This window comes from Micromys minutus, assembly GCF_963924665.1.
Source record: "Micromys minutus genome assembly, chromosome: 12".
NCBI lineage: Eukaryota > Metazoa > Chordata > Mammalia > Rodentia > Muridae > Micromys > Micromys minutus.
Window position 1 is genome coordinate 26,313,921 of NC_137981.1, and position 24,188 is coordinate 26,338,108.

Below are 24,188 nucleotides of genomic sequence, written 5' to 3' on the forward strand. Positions count from 1 at the left end.
GGCCTCTCTTGTTATTATTGGGGTCTGGGATAGAAATTGTGAGGGAGATGCTCAGTGCTGGGAGCCGAGTTGAAATGGGGACTCCTCAGCAACTGAGGGCCTCTCTCTTACTTATCCTTGCTGGGGCAGGGGACGATGGTCCAGGATTTTTTACTCCTTAGAGGCCATGTAGGCCATGAGATCCACCACCCTGTTGTTGTAGCCGTATTCATTGTCATACCAGGAAATGAGATTCACAAAGTTGTCATTGAGAGCGATGCCAGCACCAGCATCAAAGATGGAAGAGTGGGAGTTGCTGTTCAAGTCGCAGCAGACAACCTGGTCTTCAGTGTAGCCCAGAATGCAATTTAGTGGGCCTTCAGCTGCCTGCTTCACCACCTTCTTGATGTTATCATACTTGACAGGTTTCTCCAGGCAGCATATCAGATCCACAACAAATACACTGAGGGTAAGACACAGAAGGGCATACCAGTGAGCTTCCAGTTCAGCTCTGGGATGACCTTGCCCACAGCCTTGGCAGCACCAGTGGATGCAGGGATGATGTTCTGGGCTGCCCCATGGCCATCACGCCACAGCTTTCCAGGGAGGGCCATCCACAGTCTTCTGAGTGGCAGTGATGGCATGGACTGTGGTCATGAGTCCTCGTGGTGCCAAAGTTGTCATGGATGACATTAGACAGGGGGCTAAGCAGTTGGTGGTGCAGGATGCATTGCTGACAATCTTGAGTGAGTTGTCATATTTCTCATGGTTCATAGCCATCACAAACATGGGGGCATCGGCTGAAGGGGCGGAGATGATGACCCTTATGGCCCCACCCTTCAAGTGGGCCCCTCCTTCTCCATGGTGGTGAAGATGCCAGTAGAGTCCACAAGATACTCAGCACCAGCATCACCCCATTTGATGTTAATGCGATCTTGCTCCTGGAAGATGGTCAATGGAAAGGGGTCATTGATGGCAACAATCTCTACCTTGCCAGATCCAGAGCTGATAGCCAGGCAACAAATATGGCCAAATCCATTCACACCAAACTTCATTATCTTGTCTAAGGGACGAGGCTGGCACTGCATGAGACAATGCAGCTATCGCTGGAAGAGGGAGAAGCAGAGGGTCTCCCTGTGTGTTTATATTTGAATGTCCCTTTTCCTACAAGAACACAAGTTATTGGATGGAACTTGCATTTATTTACTTCTGAAAAGGCTTTATTTCCAAATAAACTCAGAGTACCCAGTGCCAGGCTTAGAATTTTAAAGCATCTTGTGGGAAGTCAAAAATTCAAAATAAGAAAATTACAAGGATAAAATCTAGTTAACCTAAGTTTTGGCGATTAGTTTTCTGTTGTCTTTACTGTTGTTTTCTGTGTGTTTGATTCCTTGCTTGCTTGGTTTTTGAGACAAAGTCTCACTCATACACCCCAGTGCCCTGGGATTCATATGCAGATCAGACTGGCACTTAGCTGTGGTGATACTCCTGTCGCATGCTCCTGAGTGCTAAGGTTACAGACCTGCCACCACACTCGGCTGGCAAAAAGTTTTTCTACTTTATTAAAATTTTTAAAACTTCTATTTTTAAAGACATTGTTGAGAATAAAGAAATAAAAAGACCCAAAGAAAATATCTACAGAACAGATAACTAATCATTATAATCAAAAATTACAAAGAACTCTTAACATCATCAAGAAAACAAAATAATTTAAAATAAAGATCTGAACTAACTTGGCAAAGAAATAAACAGATATCTAATATGTTTCACATTCTACATTATTAAGAAATTACTAAACAAAACCAAATATCACTACTTATCTGTTCTAGTGGCTAATCAACAATACCAAATACTAGTGAGAATGCAGACTATCAGGAGTAAGTCATTGCTGGTGGGAAGGGAATACGGTGTCTACTCTGGTAGATAGTTTTAGCGTATTCTTACAGAGCTAAACATAGTATTATCTACCATGAGATTCAGTAATTATTCACTGGAGTTTTAAACATTTGTAGCTATTTTATTCACAATCATCCAAAATTAGAAACAACTAAGAGATACTTCAGTATGTGAATGGATACACTGTGATCTGTCCATCAAAGAAATATTACTAAATAATAAACAAATGGGCTTTCAGGCCAGATGAGATATGGCAATCTTAATGAATGTTGCTGAGAGACAGAAACAAATATGCATAGACATACTGGCTGACTCAACTAAGTAACACTGTAAAAAGGGTGAAGCTGGAAAGACAAGATGGCCCAATGGGTGGCGGGGGTTTGGAGAGTAAGTTCAAGGATGAATCAATAGAGCAGAGGGGTTTTTAAAGAAATAATACTGTAACTGTGGAAATACAGTATATTTTTCAAATTCTAGAGGAATATGCTAGGTAAAGAGTAAACCCTAGCGCCGAGTAGAGGCTTTTGTGGGTGCTAATACACAGTGATTACTAAGTAACAAGTGTGTTAAAGTAATAAACAATAACAACAGAGACAGAGAGATGAGCCCTCTGCATTGTTGCCCAGTTTCTCCATATGTTTATAAACTCCTTTTAAAAGCCTATGAAATAAAATGTTTAAACAAATGAGACAAGAAACTTTTATAATAACTGTCTGAGGCAAAAATAATAATTATACTGTGGAATTTACAACATCTAAACAATAAGACATATAACAAGTAGAGGTTTGAGATGCCGTGGTAGCTCACTGATATAAAATTACATTCTAGTGAAATGAGGCATTATTAAAAATAGACTGTGATACACTCTAAGTCTAAAACAATTAAGAAAAGGGAGAAGAGGCAGAAAGAAGGAAATGCAACAGCCAGTGTCAAGAAAGAATTATAAAGGATTCTTTAAAACATCCCTATCTAAATAAAAAAATGGGATGAGAAAGAATAGGTTAAAGAAACAAACATAAAATGGGCAAGACTTCAGAGAAACAGCCAACCTCAGCAATAATTATATGAACTGTTTGTAATCTTGTAATACAAATCAAAGAGACTGATAAAATTGAAAAAGTCAAATCCAATTATTTTTAATCTCAAAGAAGCCCACTTTATATAAGGAATTGATGTAAGAAAGAAAAAGATAACCAATGCAAGCACTGATTACAAGAAAAGTAAACACAAGCATCAGATAGCACAAACTCCAATTTTCCAAAAGAAGTTCCATAAAAACAGGCATCAAGAAAAATGTACAACCATTCCAGTGTATATTTATTTAAAAAAGACATGGCTTCAAATGTCATTAAAAGGTATTGGAGAGATGCTAAATAGTTAAAAGGACCTGCAGAGGACCTGGTCTGTTCTTAGCACTAACACAGCAACATATAACCTTCTGTAACTCCAGTTCTACAGAACCCAACACCCTTTCCTGGCCTCTATGGGTACCAGTCACATGTATGATACCCATACATTAGATTTTGGCAATACTCATACACATCACATTAAAAAATATTTTTCAAGTCATAAAAAAAAAAGGGAAAGGAACATCCACAATACAGGTGGAGAGAAGCAGAGAGAAAACCCAAGAGGACGCAGAAAACAAGAGCAACCCTGAAGTCATCTGACCTAAGTTTCACGGACACCTCACCCGTGTAGCACAAGAACAAACAGTGTTCTAAGTGGACAAGAGGCTTCCACCAGCTAAGTCATATTCAGGTTAAAAAATCATTACAAATCTTATGCTGACGGGCTAGAGAGATGGCTCGGGAGTTAAGAGTAATAACTGCTCTTCTAGAGGATTCAGGTTCAATGCCCAGACTCCACATGGCGGCTCAGAGCCCTCTGTAACTCCAGTTCTGGGATATTCAAAATCCTCTTCTGACTTCCATGGGTACCAGACATGTATGTGATGCCCATACATGTATCAAAATAAATAAATAAATCTAATTTTAACTAATTTAAAAATCTTACGTTGAAATACAAGATAAGTATGAATATGAAGATAAAGGGAAATCAAAACTGCAAGTCCTCAAACTGGGGGGTAGTTAAACTCATTCCTAAATAACTATCACCCCAGCTCAGTGACACAGAAAATACTTATTTTAATTGAATAAATAAAAATAAAACATCACAAACTTTAGGCGCACAACCAAAGTGGTGCTTCCGCTGTACAGTACAGATGTCTGTATGGAAAGTGATAATTTGAAAGATTCATGTTCTGATGTAAGAAATCTATAAAAGAAATGAAAGCCCAGAACAAAGGAATGGAATAAGGGACAGGAATCAGTAAGTAATGATGCCAACAAATAAAAGAAATACCAGTCTATTCAGAAGTATATCTGAAAACTAAGGAAAAAAAAAAAAAAAAAACAATTACTCCCAGACCACACTGCCCAGCAGAGCACTGTATGTGGCAAAAGCATCATTTAACTGCACAGCCCAGGTGACTACTATAAACTTAAAATGGAAATAGGGTGACTGAGAAATTCTATTTTTATTAATTTCATTTAAATCAACTTACACCACAGTAGCTGTGTGGCTGGTGGTCGTTGTCAGGCAAAATAACTGTGCTCACACTACTGAACAGATGAAAATGGACTGGGTCGGGGGGAGACAGAGGGGAAGGGGAGAGCAGGAGAGGATGGAAACGGTGAGGAAACAACAAAAAGCAGAAAAGATGATAGACCACGCCAGTGCCGTCTAGACAAATCGATATCTTACAAACAGTCTAGAACAGGTTTGATGCAGAGAGCAAGGAGTATTTCCAGAAAGACAGAGTCCTGCCGCTCACTCAAAGGAACTGACAGAGGCCTTGTGAGGGTAGCGAGTCACAGCATACAGACACCACAGGAATCTGGCCCATGTGCTTTCCAGCTGAGCTCTATTAGCTGGGAAAGTACCCAACAGAAGAGCACCAAGTAGAATTAATATATTGCTCTACTCATCTGGTTTTCCTTAACTTCCTTTATAAATGTTAAATAGTTTTGAGAATTCAGATATTGCAGAATTTCATTAAACGTATCTATATTTTTTTCATGTCATTGTAACTGATTGTTATGTTTGATTTTTTTCAGTTGTACACCTCCAGCCTAGAAATACAAAGCTGACCTTACATTTTGTCTTAGTTAAAGTCACTCACTGTTTCTAACAGCCTTGACTCCTTGGGACTTCCTATATTATCATGACCACAAATGCATTTTCATGTTTTTCTTAAAATCTACATATTTTTGTATCTTTTCACTCCATTGCATTTCCAGAAATTTATATTATTAGTACTGGACCCTTTGCATATTTCATTCTCCCTCCCTCCTCAAACCAGCACAAGCCTGTATCGCTCAAAAGCAGTTTTATCATACCAACAGCTCTTCACTATGAGTTCTTGTAAGAGTATCTGAAAAATGGATGGCTCAATGCATCTACTTTTAACGTACACATACATTTCTAAACATCAGAAAGACTAGATGTTTCATGTAAGGACTTATATTGTCCACACTGAGGTCTTCCTTACAATGAACAGAAATGGTGAAGCATGCACCCAGACACCATGACATTGGTGTAAGTACAGAAATAAACCTAAGCATAAATGAACAAAAAGGTAGAAAAAAATTCACATGGGGTCAATTAAGCTGTGTGACAAGTGCCTAGACTGTGGGAACAGGACAGTATTTTCAACAAATAATGATGAAAAAGCGGACATCTGTATGCAAAATTATGGATTTCACTCAAAGTTCATACTATGTAACGAAATTAATGTAAAATAGATTACATACCAAATCTAACCCCATAAAGTTGCCCGATAAAAACCTAGGAGAAGCCGAGTGGGGTGGTGCAGACCTGTCTATCAACCCAGCACCTGAGAGGCAGAGACAGGAATACCACAGCAATGTTCAAGATCAGTCTGGACTACATGAGAATTCAGTATAGATGGAGTGCATGGTACACGGGTGGGACGGTGCAGTGGTTGGAGATGCATGTCCATCAAGTCTGGCAACCTGAGTGGATGGAGACAGTCAACTCCACAGAACTGTCTGTCCTCTGGCTTTCACGCATGTGCATGACATGTGCACACATTAACTCCCCGCAATGATAATAAACAAAAGCTTTCTTAGAGATCGACCACCTCATGCGCATACTACAATCAGATGAAGAGCTTTGTAAAACCCCAGTGCCTGGCCACCCCGGAATAACGAGATCGGCATATTTGAGGATGAGATCCCAGCACTGGTTGTCTTTAAAGTTCCCTTGGGTCACCCCAAAGTGAGCTCCAATTTGAGAAGCACTGAAGAAATGAATCTATGCTTATTAACTGTCAATAACAAGACATAGAAACATATGCAAGTTAATTAACCCTTTTTCAGCCTCAGAATTGCATGTAAATTATGAAAAAAAAATACAAATCCTATGGAAGGAAATATGGCTGATTATGGCAGTGATCTTCAAACCTAGAAGCACGGGAGAATCAACCAGAGAACATTTTTAAAGTGCCAATGTCCAGACCCTACCCGAGCCATCCTAGCCAATTTAATCTGAATCCCCAGGTACAGCACCAGAATGCCGGTAGCTTCACTGAAAAGGGATTATGAAGCACCCAGTGCTGATATGCACTGCTTTGCTCTAACGAGATCCCAAACAAACTGCATAACCAAGTCACTCATGGAATTGTTTACAACTTGATGGATCCCAGAGCCTTACTACGACTTACTGATTCTGAATCTGTGAAAATGGAGCACTTCATCCTGCAAATGCTCATACAGCCTCGACTGCAGACTGGCTGGGCCACTTCTTCAAAGTGCATTTACTTTCTCTATCATCGCCTATCAGCAAAGATCATTTGGAATTTTCACTCGTTCCAAATTCCAAGCCTGTCCAGTTGCTTTCAATCAGTAACAAACGCATTCCTTTTGTTAACCTCTTTATACAGAATGCAGTGTGCAGTATACAGTATACATCATACAGTAACCCTCTTACAGATTTTGGCTTGGGGTCTCTTATGTACAGCCAAATAACTTACATCATTTACCATGAGCTGTACCCAGCACTGGCCATGTAGAAATACTGATCTTTGTAACCAAATATTTTCAATGATTTGCCAGTTTAGGACATCCCTCCCCTCCAAAAATGGACTCAGACCCCAAGCTTTTTGTAGCAGGCAATACTAATGAAATGTACCCTGTTGATGAGGTTCCTAAGTCCAGAGGAAATTTAAGTTATATTTTGCACCTATAAGCAAACCGATATCCATTTATTTTCCTCATATAGACAATACAACCAGAGGGTTTTGAAATAATCAAGCCCCAAAGGAGAAGAAATAATACCATGCCTGAACTCTAAGAAAACACAATGACTGCATAATTTTAATGGAACTTATCAACAAATAAAAATACTTCTATGAAGTCATCACATTGACTTCTTTGATCCTTACAATAACCTTATCAGGCAACTACTCTTTCCACATCATGCATTATTTAAAAGGAAACACAGTAGTTGAATGATCTGCTCACAGTCACATAATAAGGCAGAGTAGGACACAGCTGATCTGGCCTTGGGGTCTAATACTTTTAAATATTCTGCTGAAGTTATAGAAGAGTTATGGCCAAGCAGTTGGGAAAAAATGCAGATAAAGTCTACCACAAAAACCAGGACCTGGAGCTGTCAACATCAGCCATTTATTATTATATCTTAATACTGCCCAAGTGGTCAGGGAGGGATAATAGCCTATAAAGCTGACTCTTTTTTTCTGCCTGGTGATATTGGAGCTGTAGATTTTGTAACTTCGGGTAAATTAGGTCCAATATGAAATATAGCAATAAAAATATTTTTTACAAAAACTTAGGAATTGTCACTGTAATGAACTCCCAACCCACCCAGGATGATAGCTCCCAACACAAGCTGCCAGAATTACAAAGCTTCATAAATCCAACCAAACCAGGAGCAGATGCCTAAAGACAGCTGTACACTTCAGTGAAATCCGGTTTGACTGAAGAATGTGCCAAAGGAGAGGATCCTCTCCGTTGGTAAATGGCCCCTCTCTTAGGCACATTTGTAAAAACAGTGGAGGGGAAAGCAAGCAAACTGAGAACTCAGAGATTATATTATAAATGGCATTGACGCTTTTCATGAGTCTAATTCATTTAATCTTTGTAAAACCTTCCCAAGGTTGAACACATGCACAGAAAAAATACACCGTGAATCCACACTGGCTGGCCTCCCAAATCCTTGACAAAAACAGTCGCTTACACTGCAGCAACTCAATTACGTTTCCTATTTCCTTTCCCATCCACAGGACTATGTTACTGAATTCTTCTCCAGCAATATTTCCCCTCCCACACCAGCCCCGTTCCTGACGCACAGGCCTGCTGCCTCAATTTCCAGCCTGATCTCTACTGTGGTCTGTTTCCCTTCTACCTGGCCTGCTGTACCTCTGCTGCAGGCTTTCAAGGACTCCCTCAAGCAAAATTCTTCCTTTATCTTTGATCCTTTCTATGATCTCAATTACATCAGCATACGGACAAATTCTAGTTTCTCCTATTTAAAAAAAAAAAAATCAATTTGACCAAAAGGTCTCTCTTTCTTATACACTAATGTTGTGTTTAAATTTATTAAAAATTTTCCTACTTGTCAGAAACAAGGAAGGGGGTGAATTCTGTTTCCATTTGGCCCTGGTTTTTAGTTTGAGGTTGTTTTGAGGCAGGCTCGACCAGGCTGGCCTAACACTATCTTGTCTCAGCCTGCTTCGCAAACATCTTACACGGTAGCAATCACCACGAGCGACCACCTGTTTCCCCTCTCAATTATTTGATGTTCCCCTCTTCTTTATGGAACGCTCAATTCCATCCAGTTCCTTGAATGCCGTGCATACGGTAATAACTAAGAATGTTGACCCCAGCCCTAACATCCCCCCTGGCTTTAGAGCCAAAACCACACTAGTCTGTGTAACTTCAAGTTAAATTTGATCTCAGTTTTAAAATCCACTAGGTGATTGCTATTACGTTTTGTCACAACAAAAGTAAATCTACTCAGTGACAGATGGGTTGGGACAGATGGATATGAAAAAATAATAATAATAACGTAGTAGGTGCGAAGTTCACTGTAAAATTCTTCCCAAGCACGTTCTTTGTGTGCCTACACAAACAGACATCTCAAACTCAACATCAAAAGCCACTTCTAATCTGAAAACACTGTTGGTTTTTATTCAACAGTGACTTGTTACCTAAAGGACAGGGAATGGGCTTATTTCTTTCCTCTACACCTAGCTTCTGGAACATGTGCCAGGTACACTTTCCCCAACAGTTCCTGGTCAACTGATTTTCTCTCTAGCCATCCCACCCCCTCACTGGCTCTAGTGTCCATGATGCCCTTGATCTCCAAACCTCTGGGTCATTAAAGCCTGGCCTTAAGGCCCAGAGCAGCTTATTACCAATCCTGTCAGAAGCACATATGTCAGCAGGACTTCCTTTAGCACACTCCAGGGCTGGCAGGCCCACAGCTGTCACTGTCATCCTGAGGGTAGGGCTAGCCCAGCCCTCTCGACCCATGGTCAGGTTCACTCCACAGCCACAGGGAGCCTCGGAGTCCAGCCTGCGCTCTAGGCCTCTGCGCACCAATAGCTCCTTCTCCCTGAGAGGCAAAGGAAGGAGTCCCCTCATGCTTCAGCACCCCCTGACCTGGCCCACCTCTCCTCACCTGGACCTGTCGGCCCCCTGGGCCCCAACCGCCTCACCAGGAGGTTCGCGCCAGAGCCTCTATGTGTCCAATCTGTCCAATCCCGGAGACTGCCACGAGTCTGCGCACTGCTGTCCTAGCCTGAGCCAGTGCAAGTCTGGTCAGAGAGGACAGTGCTCCCCCTGCTGGTCTTCCGAGGAACTTCAGTGCCCACTGTGGGTCCTGCTCTTAGGTTCGGTTCTCTGCAGCCTATGCATTTCCCTCTCGGTCCAGGCTCATAAGGCCAACTGTTGTGAGAGCAGTAGCTGAACTGTCTACTGAATCCCAAGGCAACGCAGAAAGATTGGTACAAACGGAGTCCCCTAGTCTGTGCCAGGATAGGAAATGAATTGATCGCGCCAGTTGAGACAGTTTCAGCTACAGTGGTCAGAGTAAAAGAACTGAAGACGTAGACGTTGTCTCAAAGTGTGAAGCTAGAATAACTTGGCAAGAATAACTCCATTCATTTAGCCCAGTTTTCTAGGATAATGACAAGATGTATATCTGCACCGAGCCCCAACTTTTCATGCTTGTCCAAAAAGAAAGTCACACGTCTGAGCTGCCGTGTAGCTTAACAGCAAGAACCAACCTTTATCCAGGTACAGAGCAATGAGTTTCCTGTTCAAGGCTTCAAGGATGGGAGATACTCTCTCTTCATTGGTAACGTTTCTAAACCTGTGTTTCACCAGTGTTAAGTAGCATGAAGCATTTTACAGGTCCGACCATAAGCAAAGTCATCCCTTTGTTTCAAGAGAACAAGTCACATCAAGAAACGTTCCAACTTTTGTCTCAGTGTTTCAAAGGAGACAGTATTACAGATGTTGACTGAGACAAGGAACAGAGCATTGAGCCACATTGTGCTTACCCTCTATCTTCACTTCCTGCTTCTCACTAAACAATGAACTCACCGCCATCTCCCCTTGGTCCTGCTGAAAGAAGGGCTGGATGCCCTCATGGGCCAGACAGTGGTCCCAAAACAGAGGCTGAGAACCTGGTTACCAAGGTTCCTCTTCTCACTGAACCAGAGCTTAACCTCAAATGGCTTCCTACCACACTCCCAATCCCTTGCTCCACAGTGCAGTCCGGGTCCTACTCTACCGTCCCCCAGCCCCGGTCTCAGCTTTGCCTGTCAGGTTGCATTCTTCCACATCCCCATTCAACTTGGCAGACAAATGTATATAGTGGTCCTGGGCCTGCTGTTCCTCAGATCCCACCAACTTACTATTTTTGATGGTATAAGAAAATACCTGAGGCTGACTCCACCCATGGGATACTTGGTAAGAGCCCCCATAGATGCCTGAAATCACCAATGGTACCAGAGACAGATATACTCCTCCTTCCACAGATAGAGATAGATATAGATGCTATAGATATAGATATAGATATGGATGTGTGTGTACAGCTTAGTTTATAAATAAAGTGCAATAATATATACTTGACAATATTCATAATAAAGAAGACATTTTAAAATAATTTATTGTAATAAAACTACCACCATTCTACTCTTACATTCTTAACTAGCATTTGTTAGAACAAAGTACTGAGAAATCATGAAAGTCTCTCTGAAAACCAAGAAAGGCTACTAATTGACTGATGGGTGGGTAGCATATGCTACATAGATGAAGTTGATAAAGTTATTCTTGGGTCATGCATGTTGACTAGAGGAGATTGGGCTTTTATCACACTGAGAATTGTGATGCTAAACCTATAAATTATCTGGGAAGATTTTCCACCAAACATTTTTTGGACCACAGTAGATTACAGGTAACTAAAACTTTTTTAAAAAATCAAAATTGTGAATAATGAGGGGGATCTCTGTAATTTACAAGGTGTCTTAGTAATAAGAGTTTTACTTGAGTGAACAGACACCATGACCAAGGCAACTCTTATAAAGACAATATGTGGTTGGGGCTGGTTTACAGGTTCAGAAGTTCAGACCATTATCATCAAGGCGTGAGCATGAGGCACACAGGCAGACATGGCACAGGAGGAACTGAGAGTTCAACATTTTGCTCAGAAGACAAACAGGAAAAGACTGGCTTCCAGACAGCTAGGACAAAGATCTTAAAGCCCATGCCCACAGTGACACACTTCCTCCAACAAGGCCACACCAATTCTAATAAGGCCACACCTCCAAATAGTGCCACTCCCTGGGCCAAGCATTTTCAAACCACCATATTCTATTCCCTGGCCCCCATAGGCTTAATCAAACATATGAATCTATGGGGACCATATCTAAACATAACATGATGCAACATATATTTAGAGCAGCTTCCAAAGTTTTTATAGTCTATAGCAGTTTCAACAATGTTAAAAGTTCAAAGTTTAAAGTCTCTTCAAAGATTCATCCAATCATTTCCCAAAGAAAAACAGAAAACTAGCTGGGCAAACCCCAAACTCTGTATCTCCATGTATGATTTCAAGGCAGTCTTCAAATCTCCAACTCTTTTGGCATCTTTGTTGACTACAACAAACTTCTTTCTTCCTGAGCTAGTTCCACTCCATGTTAGCAGTTTTCCTCAGCAGGTATCCAAGAGCTCTGGCATTTTTAACATCTTGGGGTCTCCACATCATCTTCAATTTACAGCTTCTTGTTCCAATGTCTGGGATCAACACACGATCTTCTGGGCTCCTCCAAAAGGCTTACGTCACATCTCCAGATCTGTCCTCTGTAGCACTCTAGGCTTTGATTAACTCCACACCACTGCCACTGCTATTCTTGGTGGTCATCCTATGGTACTGGCATCTCCAATGCACTGCTGTCTTCCACTGCAACCAAGATTCACCAATAGCCTTTCATAGGCACTGTTCATGGTGACAAGCCACACTTCTTTGCATGGCCACTTCAGTCCTGGGCTATCAACTGCAACTGAGGTTGCACCTTCACCAATGACAAGCCTCAGCTGCTCTCCAGGACCCCTTCATAACTTCAAAACCAGTGCCACCTGGATGATTCTTACACATTATTAAGTCCAGCTGCAGCATGAGGTACAACCTTGACTATCTCTGGAACACAGCTTCTTTGTGTTTTCAGAAAATACTTCCCAAATTTCACCTCAGTGATGCTGGTCTCTTCTTAATCACAGCTAATTTTTTAACTCCAGATAACCAACATCAATTGCTTCAGTAGTCCCTTCTATTTTTGACTCTAAAACAGAGCCCCATGGCTGAATCTGCTGAGTTGTGTTGCTTGCTGGAGCTGGAACATGGCCCCTTGTTCTATTACATCAGCAGCAGCTTTCTGTTTCCCAACTCTATTACTGCCTAAACTTGGATTTCCTGTAATTTGTTCTGTTGAACAATCTGTTAGATTGACCTTGAACTCAGAGACCTGCATAGTTCTGTCTCCTGAATGCTAAGATCAAAGGTGCGTACCACCATGTCTAGACTTAAGTTTTTCTCTACTTGGAACTTGCTCTATACCAGGCTGGCATTGAACTTAGGGATTTGCTTGACTCTGTCTGCTGGGATTGAAGGTGTGTACCACCATGTTTAGACCTAAACTTAGCTGGGTGAGGATGACTATGAACCTTCCCCTGCTTTGCTCTCCAGCAATTTCTCCTATATTCCTCCCACCGTATTTTCCTGTTAACTTCATGTGCTCGCTCTTGTTTCTTTTGAATACTGAGTACATTTAGCGCTGCTTATATTTGCATGGGTATAGACCCATATACCTGTTGCATGAGTAGTCTTCGAGTGTCCCCATCCTTGAAGAAAACAGACTGACCCCCACCGCCCCCAATCATAAGTTGCCAATAGCTCCTTCATGTACACCATCTATGCTGGAATTTTGTCTGGCTTGATCTTGTGCAGATCTTGTGCAGGGAATCGTAGCCTCTGATTTTATGTGCCTAACAGCACAGTCATATCCAGAAAAATAGTTTTACTACAGGAATCTATTTTCTCTGACTCTTACAATCTTTCCACACCCTTTTCCTGGATGATCCTTAAGCCTTGAGCACAGGAAGTATGATATAGATGTCTGTTGGTCCATGTTCCACCTTTCCACTGAGGTGTGGGACATGGCTGCTGGGGAGGTGAAATACGGGGAATATTTGACTGTGTCTCTCTGTACCACTGCCACTGGGTGATGGGCTTTTGGGAAGCACTGAGACACCACTCAGGGGTTAGAAACATTCAGTCTAAGATGGAGAGGCTGAAGTTGGGGTTCCCTGACTCTCAAACATACAGTTGCCACTGGGGTGTTGCACAGAAGAGAGGAAACGGAGGATCAGGGGGTTCATGAGCCCTTGAAGAGGCCAGAACTATGAGGACGACAATGAACCCTGGCCAGTGAAATGAGGAGCTCTGGCTTAAGCTCATCCGTAAAGGTTGCAGCAGTTGTGTGGAAGTGCAGAGAGGCCTTCTATGAGCGACATGGGCTGCAGTTCTGTAGGCTAAGGCCTTCTCTATGCACCCCACGTTGGTTTCAATGGAAGAGATAGTCCATGATTATCCATAGCATTTATTGACTATTCATTGTGGAAAGTTGATTTGTATCAACTCATCAGGGTAGACTAGAGATTAAATACCTTTTGCAAGGAGGAATGTCCAGGAAAGGAAGCTTGTTGGCTAAACCCTCAGGGCCTCTAGGTACCTGATTAGCATGAAGAACTCTATCTTAGGGCTACATGACCACAAGTCATGTTTCCTTATGTGAGAAGTGTGTCATATGTTCCAGGCCAGAAATCTGGCAGGGGGCAGGGAGACACCTACCATCTCAGGTGGGTGGGTACCTGGGTGTCGGGGTATCAGGCATTCTCAATTTTTCTGGCATGGTCTATTGTCCCACAGCTGTCCTATTTAGAACTAAGCACTCCACGGTCACTTATTCTCTGCATGTGACCAGTTGTAGGAGGATCAAGAGTTTGTACCCAAGCTGGGGAAGTGGTTCAGTGGTGTAATACATGCCATAAAAGTATGAGGACCTGGATTCAGATCCCCAGAACACAAGTGAAAAACTGGGCACAGTGGCATGTGTTTAAAATGCTAATAATAGGAGTGGGATATGGAACTAGTGGATCCCTAAGCCTCACAGTGATATTCCTGGTCTCAAATAAATAAATAATAAAATGAATCAATAAAAATAAATGAATATATATCCATATATATGGAGACTGATCTAACATTTTTCTCTAAACAACCACATACATGAGAACACCTACATTAGCAATGACATACAACATATATCATACATACACCTCACAACACAGATGTACACTCACATTTACACGCACGAATGCACAGGGGAAAGTGTGTCCAAGTAAGGATTTTACTGCTGTGACACCATTACCAAGGCACTCTTATAAATGACAACATTTAATTGGGGCTGGCTTACAGGTTCAGTCTATTATCATCAAAGTAGAAGCATGGCAGCATCCAGGCAGACTTGGTGCAGGAGGAACTGACAGTTCTACATCTACATTTCAAGGCAAACAGGAGAAGAAAGGGCTGGCTTCCAGGCAGCTAGGATGAGGGTATTAAAGCCCATGTTTACCATGACACACTTCCCCAAAAAAGGCAGTGCCTCCTAATAGTGTCACTCCCTAGGCCAAGCATATTCAAACCACCACAGTGTACGTGTGTGTGTGTGTGTGTGTGTGTGTGTGTGTGTGTGAGAGAGAGAGAGAGAGAGAGAGAGAGAGAGAGAGAGAGAGAGAGAGACAGACAGACAGACAGACAGACAGACAGGCAGGCAGGCAGGCAGGCAGGCAGACAGAGACAGAGACAGAGACAGAGACAGAGAGACAGAGACAGAGAGAGACAGAGAGAGAGGCAGGCTAGGCTACATAGTGAATCCCAGACTAGTGTGGGAGACTGGCAAATGAGAAGAAATGGAAAAAGAGAAACAGCGACAGAAACAGAATAATCCCTTGAGTGACATTTACCCTCCACAGCACCCCTGTGCAGGTCTTTGCTTGGCTGCTTAGTTTATTTTGGGATGGAATTCTTCACAGCCAGAACTAAATATGAGTTGATGAGAACCATGAGCTTAAAAGAAGCTGTGTGGCCTCTCCGTGTGCTGCTTCCTTCCTTCCTGGCTTTGAGACACTTGCCATAAAAGACTCTATAAAAATAAATTGAGCGAAGCCTAATCCCAATAAAAGTTCCAGAGGAGACTGAAAACCATTTTATTTAAAGAGCAGAAGGACATGCACTTACCTCACCATAAACGTCTGGAGCCTGAGCCTGGCAGATGGCAGATACCCCATGAATATAAAATGATTGTTCCATTAGGTGGTAACTTACCCATCTACAGCTTCAATGTACCCATTGCTCTGCAAGTGGCAGCTCAAGGAGAGAAACTGTAGGCTTTGCCTGGAGAGAGCTGCATGAGGACCTGCCACGAGCTCTTGTATACCTATACCCAGTTCTACATGTCAGCTATAAAACAATGCTGTGGCAGGAAGCTGAATGCACACTGCCAGGTCTAAGAGACAAGCTGGACTCAGGGGTTTCAGTCCTATGAGTTGTTACTTGGTCAGAGCCCAGCCTTGTGCTTTATAGAGGGAATGCAGCATCGCCGATTTATTGTCTCTTATTATTTGAACTTAACAGAGCACAACTTCTTTGTGCTTTTCTAGTATCACTCAAACTTGTCCTACTGTCTTATTTCACTGGGCTCTCTTGCATGTAAAATCTCGGTCTGGCCCACAATGTGGAATGCCCAGAACAGTCCCATATCAGAGTAAGGCTCCCTCTGCCTTACTCATTGCTAGTCCCCATTTTATATTCCTGCCTGGCAGAGAGTGATCTCTGTAGTCACCTCCTTTCTCCCCTTGCTTTATATGCGTTCTCTACTCACCAGACTCAGGACCTGGCACCTCTGCAGTTGGCATTCTCAGTAAAGAGATGTCCAAGCAGGAATTTGAGCTGAGTCAAAGCTACTCATTGGTTTCTCAAGGATTCCCCCTGCAGAAAATCACCACATCCAATTCATGGCCAATGTGATGGTGCATGACCTCCACCCACTGTGGTAATTACTCACCATGAGGTCTCCAGCAGCCTCTGCAGGGCAAGACATCTAGATAGTGGGCTTACAAACTCAGTTATATAGTTCCAAAGACCCAGGTTCTCTCCATCTTTCTGCTCTGGCTTCCATAACACTAAGTTCATTTGGCTGACTCTTAGGATTAGTTTCATTTTCTGGGTCCTGAGAAGGCCATCAAAATCTACCCAGTGGGGTGCAGAAATAACTACTTGTAAATTTCTTCTATAGATTCACAGAGGAATGTTTTTAAAACACCCATCCCCAAATACCTATGTGTCTCCTGAATTAAATGTAATGTTCCATTCTATCACTACCAAGAGGCATTTCTCTGAAGCCAGCCAGCCAGGCATACCCAACAGGAAGAAGGATGTCATGATGCTGAAAAGGCCATTCATGGTCTATTCTTTCTGCAGTCAGAGCATACTGGCAGGAAGACTCAGAGAATCTGGAGCCTGTTGATCTTGAACAATTTCTTATCAGAAAGGAGGGTCATGGGTCTGACAGCCACAGATGGGTCTAAAATAACAGAATAGGACTCACAGCTCCCACCATTTCTCTCTTGTTCTATTTACCCTCACACCCACTGCCTCCTACTGTTGCTCTCTAGCTATTCAGTGTGTGCAACACATCTATCTCGGCACAGTCCCTGAGGCATAAAGCCATGGCTCGTGTTGCTTTGAGACCTTAGTAATTGCATTCTCTGCCAAAGAGTACAACATAACCTCGCCCCAATAATAACTTACCTCTGTGATGCTCTGCACCTTGGGAAATCTCAAATTCTAAGTGTGCAAAACCAAACTTATCACCAAATAAATTATCCTTCAATAGTCCCTGGATTAGCCAGCTTTCTGTTACTGTAACAAAACATCTGAGATTATCTGCTTTAAAAAGAGGAAAGGTTTATTTAGACTCTCACTTTGAGAGGTATCAGTCCATCCTCATTTGGTCTGATTGTATTTGGGCCTGTCTTCCTTGAGCCAATTGTTTTCCTACTCCACAAATCAGATTTACTCTCTCCAGTGTGAATACTTCAACGGACAGCAACTGTTTGATAATTCAAACTCCTTTACTCACAGTATTGGCTCCTCTACCTCAGCTTGCCACTGTTCCGTGCCCTACAACACAACTCCCCTCATTCAAGATTCACCCCTCTGTTGGTGGTAGACACTTCTTTTGAGTTTCAAATGTATCTGTTGTTTGTGTGCTGATTCCTGTGCCATCATTCTGCCACCAAAGCTGTGGTTATACTATCCTATGTGTTTGTATTTGATCTCCTCCATAGGAAGCAGGACCCTCATAGACAATCCATACCCACGTTCATCACTGTTTCCTTAGCCTGGCTGTGTAGTGAGTGCTCAACCAATACACATCATGGTGGAATGGGGCAAATAGGTACAGGTTTTCCCAGACGCTTTTGGTTCCTTTTATCTCCATGATTGCATTCAGCAACAGAGCTCATGTAACGAGAAAAGAGAATTGCTTTCGATCATTTCAATTTGTGGGAAACTACTACAAATTCCACAGTGATGTTTCCATGTAGACAGACATATCCATTAGCAGTCGCAGGCAACTCAGATGCAGTCAGTCCCTGTGGCCTATAGATCTGCAGGCCCATTCGGACTGTATGTAGGGGCAGCCATGGAGTAGTTCAAGTAGGTAAAGGTTGTAACCCGTCCATCTTGATCAGATCATCTCTGATTTTTCTCTTACTCGTGTGTGATAAATGTCATATAATTGTCTCACTACACAGATTCACACACTCACTATATCACCACAATCAGGATTACAGGGCACTTCCATCATCAATGGGGATGATTCCTGTTGCCGTCTCTCCCCCTCGCCTCTACATTTTCTTTAACCTCTATCTCTGTTTTCTAGAATGTTGTTATTTTAAGACTCTTATCCAAATGGTATCAAACTTGTTCTGTCTTTTGGACTGTTTTTTTTGTCTTACTTAGCATTAAGTCTTTAGAATTCCATCCACCTGGTTGTGTGTGTTAATGGCCTGTTCATTTATACATGGTTTTTCCCTCTTTAGTCCTTTATTTGTTGAAAGACACAGGTTGGGGAGGGGGGGGAGTTGGTGCTATCACAAAGTTACAATGAATAATTATATAAACATAAACTTTAATTTTGCTGGGATATACTCTAGTGTGCGATTTCTAAGTGTTGTGGTTATTACATGTTTAGTTTTATTGGATGTTTTAAAAGAGCATTCCTGGATTAAATTACTAAGTTACAATCTTAGCAGCAATGAAGAGATGGTGCAGCTTTTCCACATCCTCACTAGCTTTCGGTATTGTGTATATGAGTTTATATTGTCATGCAGATACATGTATAAATATATTAAAACTTTATTTTTCAACTCCTGGTGGCTCATGGGATTCAGCATATTTTTATTGTTTATATGAATCCGTCTAGAATCTGCAGAGCAGTATCTACTAACAACATGTCAATTTTCTATTTGGATTTTTTTTTTTTTTTTTTTTTTTTGCTATTAAGTTTTGAGGGTTCTTTTTATACTCTAGATACTAGCTCCTCGTTGGGCCCAGTTTCAATCCTTTTACCACTGTCTTTACAGAGGAAATGTTTCAACATTTTCTTTTATGGATCATCAAATACAAGATCTCTCTGTCAAGTCTTGGGTCCCAAAGAGGTTTTTTTAATCCTTTTCTAAAAGTTTTACCTTTTTGCAGTTACATTTAAGTCCATGACTTGTTTTATACAAAATGTGGAGTTTAGAGTAATGTTCATTGCTATCCCCATAGCTGCATTGAAAATTATTCTTTCTCTATTGAATTTCTTCTGTACTTCTCTCAAAAACTCCATTAAGAATATCTATTTCTGGGTCCTGTATTCTGTTCTGTGGATCTGTGCATATCTACATAGCCATAGAGCAAACCTTAATTTGGGGTACAGTGGCTTCTCCTACTCTATTCTTCTTCTAAAAGAGATTTTATCTATTCTAGAGCCTGTAGTCTAATATAAATATCAGAACACAGTTTCTTCATAGAATTATATTATGGACACATAACAAAATTGATTGCAGAATAAAATTATTGTGCCAGAATTATGATAGCGGTTTAGTAATTGCAGTAGACACAAAACAATTTGGGGAGACTGTCATCTTTACTACCTTGAATGAGTTAGCCCACCTTACATTCTATTGAGGGATAAATATGCATATATTTCAGCAACTTCTGGCACATATGAGAACTTGAAAGTTTTTTGGGGGGGCAAGGAACGAGGATGAGGGGGCAAGACAATTCTGGGTCAGTTGTCCCCAAATCTGGCCACATAAACAATCACCTGCTTGATAAAAGTAGGTCTCTCTGGGCATCATCTATCTCCAGTGACTCAGGAACCTCTAAGGATAAGGCCGTGAGTCTGGGGTTTTAGACCTCAATCATAGTCAGGTCTCTATGTGTTCCCTGTAGAGAAGATGTGTGAAGAGTGATTCGGGGCTCACTCTCCTCATGCTGCCTCTCACATGAAGCAAGTGAAAGCTGCAACCCAACTTTACAGGCTAGTTAACAGGTTTTTATGAAAATTGGCCCAGCACTGACATATACAGCAGAACATCAGGGGCTCTGTCCTATGGGGAAAAAGATTCTGTTTATTTGGTTATGTATCTTCCCATTTCATGTCTGGGTATGGAAGAAACAGCCAGGGTTCAGCAGATTGGTAAATGTTATTATGTAGTCATTTTATTGTATAGTTAATCAATTCTCCAAGCCCAAGGCCTATAAAACTATACAGCAACATGTAGAGCTATAACAGTCTGAAACAAGGGCTACTCTGATTGCTGAAACTTTCTTTTCCATAAGCAGCAGAACATGCCTATATAGCAGAACACGCCTATAGCAAGCACTCTCTCATTACATTATTAGGTTGCTCCCATTTCTCTGATGTGAGACCTTGTCTCTGCTATGTAGGCTTCATTATACAGGGTCACACTAATGTCTTTCACTATGGCCCAACAGGTCTATTTCTTCCATATATGTGTTAATTCTACTAGTTTTTGCTTATTAATGGTGGCAGCTCCATATCAACGTCAAGTAATGGTGACTCTACTACACTTCATGTTCTAAATGGTGAGAATCAGGCACTGGGATCCAAAGAGAGAAAAATCATTTAAAAAGAACACACAACTGTTTGGAGCTGAAGAAAGGACATAGAAAAATCAGCACAGAAATATACTTCTCAAGTGGCCTTTGAGCCAAGCTCTTGCCAGATGTTTTCCAGGACGCCTGGATAAGCACAGAGCCCAATAAGGACTCAAGAGTTAAACCAGAATGTGGCATCCGTCTTGGAAAATGGAGCACCAGTGTGGCAGACAGACACATTCTCTGCTCCAGCTAACCTTACTTAAAGAAATTAGCTCCCAATTCCTTTCATGAGGGGAACCCCACCCATACACACAAAAATTTGCTTGACTTAAACTTCAGAACTGAAGAGGAAGTTGTGGCTACTAAGGATGATTGACCTCAGAACTAGCCCAGGAGCTCCAGCCTAGCCCATTGTCTCAAAGACGCTTCTTTTTAGGATAGCAGAGCAAGCAGGTACACTTTCTGGACTGAAGTCAGCTGAGGGCTCTACCATCCAAAGGATGCCCACGCAGGAACCCTCGGGGTTCTGTCTCAGGAGACTGCCTCCATGAGTGTGTCCACCTAAAAGAGTAAGCAGATTTTAACAGGTGGATCATTGTTTGGACAGAAACCTCTCTAAATCACACAATTCAATCCTTTTCTTACAATCTCAGGCTGTGGGTTGGTAATTTTTTTTTCTATCTTTTGTTGTTGTTGTTGTTACTGTCTGCGGTGTTTTGGGTGGGGCAGGGGTTGTTATTGTTGTTTACTTTTGTCTGGGTTTCATTTTGCTTCAAGAAAGAAAAATGCTTTCTGAAAATGTGGGGGAAGGGTGAAAGGATGGGAGGGGGAGGGGGAGTGGTCTACTAGGAGGATTTTAGTGTTACTGCTCCCTTAGATGATATTCGATGGAACAGCTTGTGTGCATACACTTTATTCGGGGTGAACAAGGGCTATATATGAACCTTGGGGAGTGGGAAGGAGTCTTCAGAATGTAAATCATTGGCTGAGGCTTAGTACTAGAAATGTCTCATTTGCATAAAACAGCAGTCCAGGAATCCCAGGTACTTGCTGGGAAGGTTCTTATTGGGAAAGAGGAGGTTGAACCTGTAGTTTTCCCAAGGACTGCTTGGCCTTCCTCAGGTAAGGGGTGCCGTGTTAGAGCTCCCTAGACAAGGACAGGCAGAGAAGAGGAAGCTCTGTTGGTAAAGGGAGTCAGTCCATTTTGCACAGAGCTCAGAGGAGCTATCCTGATATGGTAGACTGTGGCCTCAAATAGCAGGTCCCCACACCTCTCACTGAAATGCCCATTCTCACCACGCTCTCTCTGGGAACTTAGGGTCCTTACCTGGGTCCTGTGGGTACCCACAGATTGTTCAGCCTTCTCTTAACACTCTGGCCCACTAAACTCAATAGATGAGTTCTCCATATATAAGCCTCTCCCTGGTAGTTTCACCATCCTATAAACTTGTAGACTTCAGTCCATGTCTGATTCCCTAGAAATGTATGTGAACTGCTTTCAAAGCCTCAGAATCCTCCTAGTGACAAGCTGTCTGTTTTAGATAAGAATGGGGCTTTTAGCATCTTATTCAATTTTCAAATACCCATCTCCTTCTCTGCTTGTCTGCCATTGTCCTTTGAGGTTCCAAGTTCAGGCATCTGTGACGGCAAAACATCCTTTTATACAGCCAGGGAAAGGCCCTCCAGGCTGAGACACAATGGGACCAAGGAGAACACATCTTTTAACTATTCCAGAATCTTCCAAAATGAACACCTGGTAGCTTTTGGTGCATTTTGGAAATAGGAAGAAACTATCAGGGGAAGTTTCTTGAATATTCTACATCTTTTTTGTACATTGGATCCTTACACATGGTAGGATTTTATGCAGGTATTGATTAGTCACATGCCTATAGAAACGCATTCTCCTCTTACTCCCAATCCGAAGGCTTATTTTACTTATTATTATTTACTTAGTCCTCTGTTGACTTTGATGCCAGCTCTACCCTCAGCTTTAAACTCCACTCCCCGATTCCAGAACGGGCCCTTGCATTCGTAGTTTTTGTTTTATTTTCGTTTTTGAGATAGGAACTTACATAGCCCAGACTAGCCTCTAATTTTCTGTGTAGCTGAGGATGCCCTTGCTTTTCTGATTCTCTTGTCTTTTTACTGGGATTACAAATGGTGCCACCGTGCCTGATGTTATGTGTACACGACCACCACGGCTCTACAAGCAGCATCCAGGAACATGATGCCTGGAGTACTCTCTCAATACATGCAGCCCAGGGGCAGGTGGGTGCAGACAAAGCTGACATTAGCCCTTGATGTGCTGACTCCTAAGAGCTAAGCCTGAGGAGAGGAGTGTCTGCCCATGTGCTGGAGGCAGCAGGGGGTGCATTTAACATGTGAACCCATGAGCAAGAAGGGAAAGCTTGAATTCTACCTGTGTGCTTTAGTCACTGTAGAGCCCGAAAGTAGCCTACCATGTGAGACAGCCTCCAGTTGGTAAGGTAATCATTATGAAAAAGGAACCACAGTAAGCACTCAGAAGAAATGGTTTCCAGATGATACCCAGGGGGACCATCCCTTAGTGAGCCTTGTGAAGCCTCACCCCACACCGAGTGTGATACCCACCTGAGCCCCTCATCCCGATCCACAGGTTCATCCAGGTCTTCCCAGTCACTCTCACTCCCTTGCGATCCTTCTGGAAGTGAAGGCTTTAGGAGAGCACCCAACAAACAGAACTGAGGCAGAGGAATAGTCTCTGAGTCCACCTCCAGACACTCCTCACAGGGCAGCTGGCCTGCGGGTGTGGAGGTGAGGGTCAGGTATTCTTCATAGTCCAAGGTGAGAGAAGAGCTTTCAGGTAAAAAGCACATGGCACCATCAGCATCATCCCTGTCCAATTCAAGACCGGAAAACAGAGACGCGGGAGTATTCCAGCCTGCATCAGAAGTTCCTGGCCCATCTTCTCCTTGCCTCTCAGGACCCTCAGCCTGGTTCATCACCTAAGACCCAGCCAGGTTCAAACAGTTCCTGCCAAAAGATACCCTTGGTACCAGGATGCAAACAGCAAATATAAAATGGTCTCTGAACTGGTGAGCTTCCCACGCTAATGAAAGCAAGAACAGATCAGAAATACTGTAGTGTGGGTAGCAAGCAGAGGCAACTCGATGTATTATTCCTAGGAGCCCATGGGGGAGCTGCTAGAGGGCACAGGACTGCAGGCAAAGCTATGAGCTGGGATCAGTTCTAGGACCTGCTTTTTACACTAAGATTCTGGATAGCTTTATTCTTCTTGTAACCTTAACTTTCTTATCTGAAACAGTGGAATATGATTGATAGGATTGTTAAAATGTTTAAATTAAATGATTGCTATACATCATATGCTTTCCAGAACTCCTGGCACAGGGTAAGGTTTCAATTGGTGAGATGCTGTTTTTGTGACTTTGATAGTCTGAACTATTTTGGCAGACAGATTAGAGGGAAAG

General features: G+C 42.3%; 1 protein-coding gene across 1 annotated transcript in view; it reads right to left on the reverse strand.

Moving 5' to 3' along the window:
* PTPN20 (protein tyrosine phosphatase non-receptor type 20) overlaps positions 1-23,702 on the reverse strand; it is a gene marked incomplete at both ends in the record, with an annotated part of 70,931 nt that extends 47,229 nt beyond the window's left edge. Inside the window, 4 exon segments of the mRNA XM_080926730.1 lie at positions 267-442; positions 8,340-8,445; positions 9,338-9,537; positions 23,332-23,702. Coding sequence (XP_080782856.1) covers positions 267-442; positions 8,340-8,445; positions 9,338-9,537; positions 23,332-23,702 — 853 coding nt within the window.
* Between the last annotated feature and the right edge of the window lie 486 nt (positions 23,703-24,188).